Source organism: Ranitomeya variabilis, chromosome 6, assembly GCF_051348905.1.
Source record: "Ranitomeya variabilis isolate aRanVar5 chromosome 6, aRanVar5.hap1, whole genome shotgun sequence".
NCBI classification, from domain to species: Eukaryota; Metazoa; Chordata; class Amphibia; order Anura; family Dendrobatidae; genus Ranitomeya; species Ranitomeya variabilis.
In genome coordinates, this window is record NC_135237.1 from 365,188,392 (window position 1) to 365,204,551 (window position 16,160).

The 16,160-nt window shown below is 47.3% G+C and overlaps 1 protein-coding gene across 6 annotated transcripts in view; it reads right to left on the reverse strand.

Moving 5' to 3' along the window:
* The window catches only part of DCDC2 (doublecortin domain containing 2), a 176,844-nt gene extending 160,684 nt beyond the window's left edge, over window positions 1-16,160 (reverse strand). For 5 of the 6 annotated variants that reach the window (XM_077269984.1, XM_077269980.1, XM_077269981.1 and 2 more), the window contains exons 1-2: window positions 15,619-16,114; window positions 2,034-2,085 (exon numbers count right to left, since the gene is read on the reverse strand). In XM_077269984.1, coding sequence (XP_077126099.1) covers window positions 2,034-2,085; window positions 15,619-15,980 — 414 coding nt within the window. In that variant the 5' untranslated portion in view covers window positions 15,981-16,114. Of the gene's footprint in view, window positions 1-2,033; window positions 2,086-15,618 lie in introns of all 6 variants that reach the window. The other variant, XM_077269982.1, reaches the window with a different exon arrangement.

A 16,160-nucleotide genomic window follows, 5' to 3' on the forward strand; every position in this document is an offset into this window, starting at 1 on the left:
AAGGTGACATTAACCCTTTATTACCCCATATCCCACCACTACTCGGGAGTGGGAAGAGAGAGGCTAAGTGCCAGAATAGGTGCATCTTACAGATGTGCCTCTTCTGGGGTGCTGGGGGCAGATGTTTTTAGCCAGGGAGGGCCCAATAACCATGGTCCCTCTCTAGGCTATTAATATCTGCCCTCAGTCACTGGCTTTCCCACTCTGACAGAGAAAATTGCGCGGGAGCCCACGCCATTTTTTCCGTGATTTAACTCTTTATTTTAACAGCTTGAGCCCCAAATTTTGCACACATACACTTCTTACATTACTAGTGAGGAATATGTAAAAAAATAAGGGATATAAAATGGTTTACTGTATGTAACCATGTCTCATATCCTGTCGGGTTTGGGAAGGAGATAGCAAAAACCAGCAATTGAATTACCGGCTTTTCTGCTATCTAGCGCTGTATGAAATATAAATATATATGTGTCTCACTGACTCATACATATATACTGTATATATGTTTTTAGGAATATCTGAGGCCATGGATCCATTCTATGTCCACTTTGGAAGCCGGCGAGAAAATCTCGCAGTACGGATGCCATACGGATCATTTTTGGAGAAAAAAAAAATTGCATCCTCGCATTGAATACAGATCACTGTTCAGGAAATTTTCTGCGTATCTCGGCCATCAAAAACGGACCGTATTTTTAACGTTGTGTGTGACTCCGGCCAAAGCCAAATACCAGGAGGTATAAAAAAAATCAGCTGTATTTAAAACATGACACACCAACAAGAGACAAAATTTGAAGCTTCAATACAATAAAAACGCATATAAAAAATACAATAAAAATGCATATAAAAAAATGCACTCAAACCCAATGAAAACACCACAAGTAACCTAATTTACCTAATAGATTCAGAAATGCTGCAAAAAAATCTGCAACATCAAAAACTCATCGGGGGACCATACCCTAAATGGGGCTCCAATTCTCCCCGGTGAGAGATAGGATCAGGTATGTTGTATTTCTGTGATAGGAAAAATACCCCCACTAGAGAAGTCTGGCAGCAGCTTATCGTAAAAAAAAAAAAAAAAAAAAATGTTCCAGCTTCTGGTAAAAATTTTCAGCGTAATTTTTATTCCATCAAAAAACAAATTAATAAAATATGGTGGACAGGAACAGGAGCAAGCGACGCGTTTCGAACATGGTTGTTCCTCACTGTAGCTTAATAAAGAACAACCATGTTCGAAATGCATCGCTTGCTCCTGTTCCTGTCCACCATATTTTATTAATTTGTTTTTTGATGGCATAAAGATTACTTTGAAAATTTTACCAGAAGCCGGAAAATTTTGTTCTTTTTTTTTGCAATTGCTACACATGAATGGTCGGCTCGTGGTTTCGTGCATGCTGGGCTTCTAGAAACATCAACGGTGAGCTGGCATTATCCTTTTCTGTTTTCAGCAGCTTATGGTCTTCTCCCCATGGAAAACACACTCAAAGTATTGGGGGATCGGGATCCCCTACACTACAACATTCGATGAAGCCACTGTCCTTTTAAAGGGTTGTTCTCTTAACAAATGTTACCTTCACCATATACATCACACACAATTTTACAAAAATGATATTGCCGTTATATACTTGTTATGGCACCTCCTGGTATTCATGTGATTCAATCTCACAATGTCCACCTAGGTGTCCGGTTCTGATGGACACACATGCTCAGAAGCTCAGTCAGACTGTCCCGATTCTGTTGTGTATGGCCGGCTGAGTGACTCCGGCGATTACGAAGGTCACCCAGTAGGAACTAGAGAACTAGAGCTGTCTTCTTCTCCCCATAACTGAACACACGGTGAACGTTCGAAGAAGGAATCAGAGGAACGGCAGGGGATGCCGAGATATGTATAAGAGAAAAAAATAATACCTCATTGTGGGAGGACCACATAAAATAGTTAACATGTTTTGGGTATTATTGTCTGACAATACAATGATAACTCAATTGTCCACCATCATGTTGTAAGGTGCTTATGTACTGAACTAATAGGACATTACCTGGCTCAGTGGGTCTATTGGCTTTTTCTTGTTTTCTCCAATATGCAAGTAACTGAAAGATAAGAAAATATTAAAGAAATTTGACATTTTTAACCAGTCTTATAATAGCATGTGCTGGATAATATAAAGGTAAAAGTCATATACAGGTAGCTAAAGTCTGATACTGAACATACACAAACAAAATATCTGTCCTAAGATACAGTGGTCCATTAGCCATGATATTACGTGTTTTGTCAATAGCAGCAACGCTAGTTTTAACATGTTTGCATCTGGACATTTAAACGGAACCTCTCACCTCCACAAAGTGCCATTTACCTGGAGATCTAATGGTAACAGCATTTAAACGATGTCTGGCAGGCTTAATGGAAGAGCCGCTACAGGGAGAAAAAGAAGAGATATTCTCCCTGCAGCCGCTCACTTCCAGTCATTGAGGCAGTGCACGCTACTCAGTGACCGCTGCCATCTCTCCCTGGCACCTTGACTGACAGTCTGCACTGCAGTGCATGTGTGCGAGCAGGATGTCAGTTATAGTGAAGGGAGAGTGATTCCAGCTTGCTCTCCTGCACCGCCTCAATGACTGGAAGCAAGCGGCTGCAGGGAGAATACAACTTTTTCTTCCTGTATTCGCAGCTTCAATAAGCCTGCCAAACATGATTTAAATGCTATTTTACTGCAGATTACCCATTATAGCATTTTTGGAGGCGGCAGGTCCCATTTTACCTTACTAAAGCATCAGGACACAATCATATTAGCTGTCTCTTTACACATTTACGACGAAAAATAAAAGTATCTGTTTGGGGCAATGCAACATATCCACTAATTTTTTTTCTCCCCTAAGAAACTTGAACCGGCAATCGCATCAGTGCTTGTATACATTACATTTCAAGGCATCATTGTCTCTATTACACTGACAGATAGTGTATGGGGCCATGCCACTAACATATCTTGACAGGCAAACCTTGTGACTACCACAGTAAAGCATTGCACCCACCATAAACAGGATGCAGGGAACCAATGGGCTGAGAAAGGGTGCCACATCCCTATAGCAAACACTTTAGAGGAAGGTGTCAAAGCCCCAACACTACAAAGCTGTGTGCAGCGCTCTTCTTCTGAAAAGGTGGCATTTCAGAAGAAGTCCCCTGAATGGCCACCATAGAAGTGCTGTATGTTGGTCATTAAAGGAGCTGTCCAGGACTTATATAATGACCACGTAGGATACGTTGTCCGTGCACGCCCGCTGATCATCTCTTTGTCGCTTCAGCTGTGGCCAGATGTACAGAGACGAAACAGCACCATTTACGAGTATTTCCGTCTAGCTCCCACCTGCTCCAGTAGGAGCTGATCTGCAGCGCCTGAGAGCGGCCACTACACAGTGGGCAGAGCTGTGATCTTCTGGGTCTGTATTCTGTGTACACTGCTGCAGATGATATTGCAAACAGCTGATCAGTGGGTGAGCCGGGTGTTGGACCCCCATCGTTCTGACATTGATGGCCTTTATAAAGAACAGGTCTTCAATACATAAGTCCTGGACAGCCCCTTTAAGGGGTTTTCTACTATTAGATTGTCTGTAGGGAACAGAGCATAAGAATTGCATAGGTTACAGTTACTTGAGCATCATTAAACAGAAGGGGGTTGCGCTATAATGAACTTGCTGGACACAAAGGGGTGACTCTCCTGTTCTTGTACAGGGAACCAGTCCGCCCCTGGTTCCATACATATTACACAAACTTTACACACCCCAAAAAAAAAAAAAGTATAAAATGATTGTAAACATCTCCATGCAAATAAACAAGTTACTAACAGTAAGGTATGTGCTCAGTTACTTGCACAATGCCAGTGAAAGGCTCAGATCTTTAAAGCACTTTCTCAGCCATGACTATTAGAAAGGTGACAAGTGAACCATTGTTACATGGAGTCATTCTAGTTATACCACATTACTGTGAGCATAGATTTAATCTGGGCTTTATACTACTTAAGTGCCTGTAATAGAGATGGATTACAGATGGAAATGAAACTATTTCTGTTTTGATCCATGTCTGAACCCATCATACACTACAGACACCTCTGCCTACAATTCTTGTAAGAGTCCTAATGCATCCAAGAAGAAAAATGAAATAACTTCACCAATGGACTTTGTTTCAAGAGTTTCTATGCGTCTCCATGGTAACAGACTACAAACAAACCCTGCGCAGTCTGAGCCTGCAGTCACATTCCATAGAGAAAATAAAACTGTTATGTCTGTCCTAATATGTATGGAGGCCTCCTGATTTCCCCCAAAAAATTACATTGAGGGAAAAAGAAATTTGCAACCAAAATTCCCCCGACATTGACAAGCGGATCTGGCTGTGGGTTGCTTTCTTGAAGTTCTGCAGGCCACATCGGCCGTTTTCAGCACAAAATCCTCACTAATACGGATTCTAAACTCGTCGCTGTCAATATTCCACATATTTTCTGGAGCATATTAATTATGAATTAAAAACCCTATTCATATTCCAGCATAATGGTTGCAAATTCTGTAAGGAGTAACATCTTATTCACACAATGCAGATACCATCAGTATTTTGAAGCCAAAACCAAGAATTGGTCCAAACATTAGGTGGAATATAATGAATAGATTTATACTTCTCTTCTTTCCATGCAGTTTCATTTTATGGTTTCAAAGTACTGATGTAAAATATGTGAAAGAGACATTATAGGGGTTGTCTCATGTTCTTCAGGAGCACACCGCTGCTCCCCGTCTCCTGGCTTTCTGCCTGTAGGGTGGCAGTGATTGATGAATGCGCGTTGCGACCAGCGGCATATTTGCAGTGCTGGCCCAAACTGAGTGCAGTCCAATGCTGCTAGTAGAGCAGCACAGACGAGTGCAGGACGTTGAAGCTGGACAGATTGAGAGATGGAACCTCTACAACAAAGAGCTTCTAAGCGCTGCGCTTCTTATCTAGGAGACCAGCCACCACTGACAGACTGCGGCAGTGGCCAGTTACCTAAGCAATGAGCACCAAACAATAAAAATTCCTCCATTGTTAAGAATTAATAGGATTATTAATAAGAGGTAAACAGCAAAGCTCCTTTTTTTAAGAAACGTTGCAATTTTCCAGATTTAAGGTGTTCAGACAGCCCCTTGAAGGAGAGGCTTCCACCACTGTGATACTGATGACCTATTCTTTGGAAAAATCCTCAATACCAGGTTGGTCGGGGTCTGACACGTGGCACCCCCACCTACCAGCTGTTGGCAGCGCCGGCAGAGGCCAGATGTAACCAGTGTATGGAGCATAACACCACCGCTCTGTCACACTGTTCAGTGGCTGCCACCAGGTATCACAGATCGGCTCCTATTCTACGCTAATCCATTCAATGTCATTCAGTAAAAGGGTATACATACAAAACTTTTTTATTATCATAGGCACTTATGGGTGAACACTACTACTGCATGGCATCTGTCATAGCCTCTGTTAAATGCATGCATGGGAAGCCATCACATCAACCTGATGTGAACAGGGAGTGGTCCAGGCCCAGACTGGTAATCAGCCCTACTGGGTAGTTTCCTGGTGGGCCATCCAGTCCAGGAGGCTGCTTGTGCTGACAATGCCAGCCCTGTATTATCAGTGCAGTCTCCAAGACTTAAAGAGCAGAAAAACCTATAGTGGCCTCATAGTAACAGGGCCACAGTACATTCAGCCTTCTTCCAGGCAGGCACTACAGCCTACACATTGTGGACAGCAGAGGAGGGAAGAGAGAAGCCCATCACGCTCTCCTTACGCTCTCCATCCCATCGGCAGTGTCACATGGCCCAAGGCTTAGAGCTGCTGCTGCTGCTGCTAGGGGGCGAGAGGGCCGATTTAGGGTTGAGTGGGGGAGGAGTGAGAAGAGGAGGATACCGATGCTGTATGAGGTAGACGGCAAAGTTCTACCATAGGGGGCCGGGGTAAAAGAAAGGACAATAAAGCTACCAGTGGGGTCGGGGTGGGAATGAGAGCAATAATGCTACTAGTGCATGATAAATGGAAAGGGGGGGAAATAATGGAAACTGTGGGGTAGGGGTGGGAAGTGTGGAAATAATACTACTAGTAGGGAACGAGTCGAAAGAGAGGAAATAATACGACTAGTAGGTGGGAAGGGAAGGACGGATAAAAGTAGTGGAGGGGTAGATACTGTGCTGCACTGTGGTATTTGGCGATACTGAGGCAATATATTGTGCTGCACTGAGGTATTTGGCGATACTGAGGCAATATATTGTGCTGCACTGTGGTATTTGGCGATAGTGGGGCAATATATTGTGCTGCACTGTGGCATTTGGCGATACTGAGGCAATATATTGTGCTGCACTGTGGTATTTGGCGACACTGGGGCAATATATTGTGCTGCACTGTGGTATTTGGCGATAGTGGAGCAATATATTGTGCTGCACTGTGGTATTTGGCGATAGTGGGGCAATATATTGTGCTGCGCTGTGGTATTTGGCGATACTGGGGCAATATACTGTGCTGCGCTGTGGTATTTGGCGATAGTGAGGCAATATATTGTGCTGCACTGTGGTATTTGGCGATACTGAGGCAATATATTGTGCTGCACTGTGGTATTTGGCGATAGTGGGGCAATATATTGTGCTGCACTGTGGTATTTGGCGATAGTGAGGCAATATATTGTGCTGCACTGTGGCATTTGGCGATACTAATATATTGTGCTGCACTGTGGTATTTGGCGACACTGGGGCAATATATTGTGCTGCACTGTGGTATTTGGCGATAGTGGAGCAATATATTGTGCTGCACTGTGGTATTTGGCGATAGTGGGGCAATATATTGTGCTGCGCTGTGGTATTTGGCGATACTGGGGCAATATACTGTGCTGCGCTGTGGTATTTGGCGATACTGAGGCAATATATTGTACTGCACTGTGGTATTTGGCGATAGTGAGGCAATATATTGTGCTGCACTGTGGTATTTGGCGATAGTGAGGCAATATATTGTGCTGCACTGTGGCATTTGGCAATACTGAGGCAATATATTGTGCTGCACTGTGGTATTTGGCGATAGTGGGGCAATATATTGTGCTGCACTGTGGTATTTGGCGATAGTGGAGCAATATATTGTGCTGCACTGTGGTATTTGGCGATAGTGGGGCAATATATTGTGCTGCACTGTGGTATTTGGCGATACTGGGGCAATATATTGTGCTGCACTGTGGTATTTGGCGATAGTGGGGCAATATATTGTGCTGCACTGTGGTATTTGGCGATAGTGGGGCAATATATTGTGCTGCACTGTGGTATTTGGTGACAGTGGGGTAGTATATTGTGCTGCACTGTGGTATTTGGTGATAGTGAGGCAATATATTGTGCTGCACTGTGGCATTTGGCGATACTGAGGCAATATATTGAGCGGCACTGTGGTATTTGGCGATAGTGAGGCAATATATTGTGCTGCACTGGGGTATTTGGCGATAGTGAGGCAATATATTGTGCTGCACTGTGGCATTTGGCGATACTGAGGCAATATATTGTGCTGCACTGGGGTATTTGGCGATAGTGGGGCAATATATTGTGCTGCACTGTGGTATTTGGCGATAGTGGGGCAATATATTGTGCTGCACTGTGGTATTTGGCGATAGTGGGGCAATATATTGTGCTGCACTGTGGTATTTGGCGATAGTGGGGCAATATATTGTGCTGCACTGTGGTATTTGGTGACAGTGGGGTAGTATATTGTGCTGCACTGTGGTATTTGGCAATAGTGAGGCAATATATTGTGCTGCACTGTGGCATTTGGCGATACTGAGGCAATATATTGTGCTGCACTGGGGTATTTGGCGATAGTGGGGCAATATATTGTGCTGCACTGTGGTATTTGGCGATAGTGGGGCAATATATTGTGCTGCACTGTGGTATTTGGTGACAGTGGGGTAGTATATTGAGCGGCACTGTGGTATTTGGCGATAGTGAGGCAATATATTGTGCTGCACTGGGGTATTTGGCGATAGTGGGGCAATATATTGTGCTGCACTGGGGTATTTGGCGATAGTGGGGCAATATATTGTGCTGCACTGTGGTATTTGGTGATACTGAGGCAATATATTGTGCTGCAGTGTGGTATTTGGCGATAGTGGGGCAATATATTGTGCTGCACTGTGGTATTTGGCGATAGTGGGGCAATATATTGTGCTGCACTGTGGTATTTGGTGATACTGAGGCAATATATTGTGCTGCAGTGTGGTATTTGGCGATAGTGGGGCAATATATTGTGCTGCACTGTGGTATTTGGCGATAGTGGGGCAATATATTGTGCTGCACTGAGGTACTTGGCAATGCTGGGGCAATATATTGTGCTGCACTATGTTATTTGGCGACAGTGGGGCAATATATTGTGCTGCACTGAGGTATTTGGCGATACTGAGGCAATATATTGTGCTGCACTGTGGTATTTGGCGATACTGAGGCAATATATTGAGCTGCACTGTGGTATTTGGCGATACTGGGGCAATATATTGTGCTGCACTGTGGTATTTGGCGATAGTGAGGCAATATATTGTGCTACACTGTGGCATTTGGCGATACTGAGGCAATATATTGTGCTACACTGTGGTATTTGGCGATAGTGAGGCAATATATTGTGCTGCACTGTGGTATTTGGCGACACTGGGGCAATATATTGTGCTGCACTGTGGTATTTGGCGATAGTGGAGCAATATATTGTGCTGCACTGTGGTATTTGGCGACAGTGGGGCAATATATTGTGCTGCACTGTGGTATTTGGCGATAGTGGGGCAATATATTGTGCTGCACTGTGGTATTTGGCGATACTGGGGCAATATATTGTGCTGCACTGTGGTATTTGGCGATACTGGGGCAATATATTGTGCTGCACTGAGGTATTTGGCGATAGTGGGGCAATATATTGTGCTGCACTGAGGTACTTGGCGATAATGGGGCAATATATTGTGCTGCACTGTGGTATTTGGCGATACTGGGGCAATATATTGTGCTGCACTGTGGTATTTGGCGATAGTGGGGCAATATATTGTGCTGCACTGTGGTATTTGGCGATACTGTGGCAATATATTGTGCTGCACTGTATTATTTTGGCGCTGTTGGAGATATATTTTGTGCAGCACTACGGTATTTGATGATTCTCTGGAGTTATTTCATGTTCAGTTGTTTTCAGAGCAGAGAGCCGTGCATTCGTGGCCACTGGCCACCTTTCCTCTGACAGCAGATGCAGGAATAGCAGATGGATGGTCGGGGGACTCCTAAACTCTAGATAAATGCTGGAGAATCTAGCCGTACAATCCACATCTATATCCGGTGGCTAATGTTATATATTGTGTCTGTGATTGGTCGGATTAGTGTTGCATTCTCTTACATAGTCTGTGCTGTGACAATCCTCTGCAGAGAGCCTCTTTTGACCTGGTACCTGACCACTATATGATCTCTATGTGTGGCGGCATTATTGGGAGTAGCGGTGTTTGCATGAGTTTAAAAAAAAAAAAAAATCTTGCTAACTATATAATTAGATGTCAATCTATTTCACTTTTATTTTCCTTTTTGAGCTGTATGTGGGCAGGGTGCATTGTGGGCACTATTTTTTGGGATATAATGATATGGTATGTGGGCAGGGGAGGTTTGTGTGCGAGGGTTGCCTCTAAATCCCACTTTGGCCCTGACTTATTCCTATGGAGGGGTTGACAGGCAGCAGTGAGTAAAATCATCACCATCCTGTAGAATGTAAGCCAGCAAGGGCAGGGTCCTCTCCCCTCTGTACCAGCCTATCATTGTTAGTTTGCTTACTGTAAGTGATATCTGTATTTTGTATGTAACCCCTTCTCATGTACAGCACCATGGAATCAATGGTGCTATATAAATAATAATAATAGTCTTTTATACTTTTACAATGAAATACCAACAAACAATATCCATGAAAAAACACTGTACTACCAGTTATCGGAAGTCTCCTCTCTTGTAGTCACAGTGGACACACAGATTGCTCCTAATGACTGCTAATACATAAGAAAAGATCACGCCCGATATCAAGAGCCGTAGGCCAGAGTCACACTAAACATATGAAAAATCTGTCTGAGCCTCCCTGCCGAGAGTCGCAAGAGAGTCATGCGAGTACAATCCGATGTTTCACACCTAGCATCCAAGTGCAGTGCGATTGCTATCAGATTGCAATGCGATTTTAACATGAGCTTTTACATACAACAATCCTCTGTCATTTACACATCGTTTACAAAGGAAATATTTGTCAAAACACACACACATATATGGACTTACTGTATATGGAGTGTATGGACCTGATTGGTCCGCGTGTAAGGTCCTGGAAGGCCTATGTGTCGGAGATGCTAACTTCCTGAAGAGCACATGGTGAGGCTTTGGACCTTGTCGCATGTGTGTTGGAGGGATCCAAGTGGGGACAGACGTCCTGAACAGCACACAGAGAGGCCCTGTTTGCAGAGACAGTGATGGCACTGCATTTGGGGGAGCTATCGTCCGTCTGGGGATCTGGACTGTCGGGGGTGCACTGGCCACAGGAATGGTGATCCCAATGCGGCAGCTTCCCCAGGAGAGGACTGACAGGAGGTCAGTGTGTGGAGAAGGAGCTCCAGGAAGGTAACGCCAGCAAGGGGGTTATAACAGCAGAGAAGTATCTGCTATTGGAACTGACTGATGTGTGCTGACAGGCAAGTCGCTGATATTTATGTTCCGTTGATGCACATAATGAATTGTATGAACGTAACCGCAACTGAAATGGACTATATGTCGGTCCTGTGATGTTCAAATGCCCTACCGTGCTTTATGGAGGCATAATAAACCAGGCAGGGACTGTTGTTAAAGAAAGTACGGTCTTGCTGTGTGTTATATCGCTGCCAAGCGAGTATTCCCCAACCCGTTAGTGATCGCTGCATCACAATATGTGTGTGCGTGTTACTGACATGTATATATCTATTCTGTGTATATATCTATTCTATTCTAACCTGTCAGTGTGATTTTACTGTATGCGGCACATGAATTGCTGGCTTTTCAAAGGACACTGATGCGTAAAAATCGGACAGCACTCACATGGTCCAAGTGCTGTGCGATTTTTTTTTTTTTCTTGCATCCATAGGCTTGCATTGACGAGTTTCGGTGACAATCGCAGCATGCTGTTATTTTACACACACGCCGTATGCGCCCAAGAAAATAAACTATGATGTGAGCTGCCCCATAGATTAACACTGGTCCGACTGATACATAACATCCAAACGCACTTTCCATAGAAACAGTAGGCAGAAAAGACACAGTAGATTTTCCTAAGTAGTTGGTAAGGAATTCATTCCAGGTACAAACAAGCCATCTGACATGGCCAGGTCATATAGATAGGTCTAGGGTAGTGGAATGAGCCTGCGTCCAAAGCCCAACCTAGATCCGTATCAGTGCCATGCTCTACAATTGGCATGTGACTTGTTGCACTGGAATTACATACTGTAGTAATAGTACAAGCCACCAGAATAGAAATACTACATATTCATGTCACCACCCAGTGCCAGTCTGCCACCATCATATATTACTGACCCTCCTGCCCCGGACATCACATTGTACTAGTCACCACCCGGTGCCAGTCTGCCCCCCACCATATATTACTAACCCTCCTGCCCTGTATATCACATAGTATTAGTCACCACCCGGTGGCAGTCTGCCACCACGATATATTACTGACCCTCCTGCCCGAACATCACATAGTACTAGTCACCACCCAGTGCCAGTCTGCCCCCCACCATATATTACTGACCCTCCTGCCCTGTATATCACATAGTACTAGTCACCACCCGGTGCCAGTCTGCCACCACCATATATTACTGACCCTCCTGCCCTGTATATCACATAGTACTAGCCACCACCCAGTGCCAGTCTGCCACCACCATATATTACTGACCCTCCTGCCCCGGACATCACATAGTACTAGCCACCACCCAGTGCCAGTCTGCCACCACCATATATTACTGACCCTCCTGCCCTGTATATCACATAGTACTAGCCACCACCCAGTGCCAGTCTGCCCCCACCATATATTACTGACCCTCCTGCCCGGGACATCACATAGTACTAGCCACCACCCAGTGCCAGTCTGCCGCCCACCATATATTACTGACCCTCCTGCCCTGTATATCACATAGTACTAGCCACCACCCAGTGCCAGTCTGCCCCCACCATATATTACTGACCCTCCTGCCCGGGACATCACAGAGTACTAGTCACCACCCAGTGCCAGTCTGCCCCCCACCATATATTACTGACCCTCCTGCTCCGGACATCACATAGTACTAGTCACCACCCAGTGCCAGTCTGCCCCCCACCATATATTACTGACCCTCCTGCCCCGGACATCACATAGTACTAGTCACCACCCAGTGCCAGTCTGCCCCCCACCATATATTACTGACCCTCCTGCTCCGGACATCACATAGTACTAGTCACCACCCAGTGCCAGTCTGCCCCCCACCATATATTACGGACCCTCCTGCCCCGGACATCACATAGTACTAGTCACCACCCAGTGCCAGTCTGCCCCCCACCATATATTACTGACCCTCCTGCTCCGGACATCACATAGTACTAGTCACCACCCAGTGCCAGTCTGCCCCCACCATATATTACTGACCCTCCTGCTCCGGACATCACATAGTACTAGTCACCACCCAGTGCCAGTCTGCCCCCCACCATATATTACTGACCCTCCTGCTCCGGACATCACATAGTACTAGTCACCACCCTGTGCCAGTCTGCCACCCACCATATATTACTGACCCTCCTGCTCCGGACATCACATAGTACTAGTCACCACCCTGTGCCAGTCTGCCCCCCACCATATATTACTGACCCTCCTGCTCCGGACATCACATAGTACTAGTCACCACCCAGTGCCAGTCTGCCCCCCACCATATATTACTGACCCTCCTGCCCTGTATATCACATAGTACATGTCACCACCCGATGCCAGTCTGCCCCCACCATATATTACTGACCCTCCTGCTCCGGACATCACATAGTACTAGTCACCACCCTGTGCCAGTCTGCCCCCCACCATATATTACTGACCCTCCTGCTCCGGACATCACATAGTACTAGTCACCACCCAGTGCCAGTCTGCCCCCCACCATATATTACTGACCCTCCTGCCCTGTATATCACATAGTACATGTCACCACCCGATGCCAGTCTGCCCCCACCATATATTACTGACCCTCCTGCTCCGGACATCACATAGTACTAGTCACCACCCAGTGCCAGTCTGCCCCCCACCATATATTACTGACCCTCCTGCTCCGGACATCACATAGTACTAGTCACCACCCTGTGCCAGTCTGCCACCCACCATATATTACTGACCCTCCTGCTCCGGACATCACATAGTACTAGTCACCACCCAGTGCCAGTCTGCCCCCCACCATATATTACTGACCCTCCTGCTCCGGACATCACATAGTACTAGTCACCACCCTGTGCCAGTCTGCCACCCACCATATATTACTGACCCTCCTGCTCCGGACATCACATAGTACTAGTCACCACCCAGTGCCAGTCTGCCCCCACCATATATTACTGACCCTCCTGCTCCGGACATCACATAGTACTAGTCACCACCCAGTGCCAGTCTGCCCCCCACCATATATTACTGACCCTCCTGCCCTGTATATCACATAGTACATGTCACCACCCGATGCCAGTCTGCCCCCCACCATATATTACTGACCCTCCTGCTCCGGACATCACATAGTACTAGTCACCACCCAGTGCCAGTCTGCCACCCACCATATATTACTGACCCTCCTGCTCCGGACATCACATAGTACTAGTCACCACCCTGTGCCAGTCTGCCACCCACCATATATTACTGACCCTCCTGCCCTGTATATCACATAGTACTAGTCACCACCCGGTGCCAGTCTGCCCCCCACCATATATTACTGACCCTCCTGCTCCGGACATCACATAGTACTAGTCACCACCCAGTGCCAGTCTGCCCCCCACCATATATTACTGACCCTCCTGCCCTGTATATCACATAGTACTAGTCACCACCCGGTGCCAGTCTGCCCCCCACCATATATTACTGACCCTCCTGCTCCGGACATCACATAGTACTAGTCACCACCCTGTGCCAGTCTGCCACCCACCATATATTACTGACCCTCCTGCTCCGGACATCACATAGTACTAGTCACCACCCTGTGCCAGTCTGCCCCCCACCATATATTACTGACCCTCCTGCTCCGGACATCACATAGTACTAGTCACCACCCTGTGCCAGTCTGCCCCCCACCATATATTACTGACCCTCCTGCTCCGGACATCACATAGTACTAGTCACCACCCTGTGCCAGTCTGCCACCCACCATATATTACTGACCCTCCTGCCCTGTATATCACATAGTACTAGTCACCACCCGGTGCCAGTCTGCCCCCCACCATATATTACTGACCCTCCTGCTCCGGACATCACATAGTACTAGTCACCACCCAGTGCCAGTCTGCCCCCCACCATATATTACTGACCCTCCTGCCCTGTATATCACATAGTACTAGTCACCACCCGGTGCCAGTCTGCCCCCCACCATATATTACTGACCCTCCTGCCCTGTATATCACATAGTACTAGTCACCACCCTGTGCCAGTCTGCCACCCACCATATATTACTGACCCTCCTGCCCGGGACATCACATAGTACTAGTCACCACCCAGTGCCAGTCTGCCCCCCACCATATATTACTGACCCTCCTGCTCCGGACATCACATAGTACTAGTCACCACCCAGTGCCAGTCTGCCACCCACCATATATTACTGACCCTCCTGCCCGGGACATCACATAGTACTAGTCACCACCCGATGCCAGTCTGCCCCCCACCATATATTACTGACCCTCCTGCCCGGGACATCACATAGTACTAGTCACCACCCAGTGCCAGTCTGCCCCCCACCATATATTACTGACCCTCCTGCCCTGTATATCACATAGTACTAGTCACCACCCAGTGCCAGTCTGCCCCCCACCATATATTACTGACCCTCCTGCTCCGGAACATCACATAGTACTAGTCACCACCCAGTGCCAGTCTGCCCCCCACCATATATTACTGACCCTCCTGCCCCGGACATCACATGGTACTAGTCACCACCCGGTGCCAGTCTGCCCCCCACCATATATTACTGACCCTCCTGCCCGGGACATCACATAGTACTAGTCACCACCCGGTGCCAGTCTGCCCCCCACCATATATTACTGACCCTCCTGCCCCGGACATCACATAGTACTAGTCACCACCCAGTGCCAGTCTGCCCCCCACCATATATTACTGACCCTCCTGCCCCGGACATCACATGGTACTAGTCACCACCCGGTGCCAGTCTGCCCCCCACCATATATTACTGACCCTCCTGCCCTGTATATCACATAGTACTAGTCACCACCCAGTGCCAGTCTGCCCCCCACCATATATTACTGACCCTCCTGCCCTGTATATCACATAGTACTAGTCACCACCCAGTGCCAGTCTGCCCCCGTGCCCTGCTGGATGCCCATGCTGCGGAGTGACTGACACTTCATACTTACTCCAACTTCTTGAACGTCTCCTTCCCTCCGGCCACGTAGCACTCCCCGGGCTGCAGGTCCTCCAGAGAGGTGACCCTGTGGCCACTTTTTGGGGTGTAGATGTTCCGCACCGCCCCGAATGGCGCCTGCACCCTGCCAGTGACATCCTTCAGGAAGATATCAAACGTGCCCACCCGCCTCTCGTGGATGAGCAAGCGGCGGCCGCGGTAGAAGGGGTCCCCATTCCGGTACACGTGCACCGCCTTCACTGCGGGCTGCTGCGCCAGGGGAGCCAGGCTGCGCCCCCCATTGGCTGCCACCGGCTGCATCCTTCCAGGCGGTGAGCGGGACAGTGCTGGCGAGACCGGGCTGCCGTCCTGCATGTGCCCGCTGCGCTCCGTGCGACCTCTGCCAAGTAACTACATGCAGGCACCTCCCGTGCCCACTGTACAGTGCCACCTGCTGCGCCCTCCTCCCACCACACCTGTTGTACTGGGCTCCGGCCCCCGCCAGCGTTATACCGAGGAGCCCGCACCGCCGCCGCCTCCCTCCCACAGCGCTAC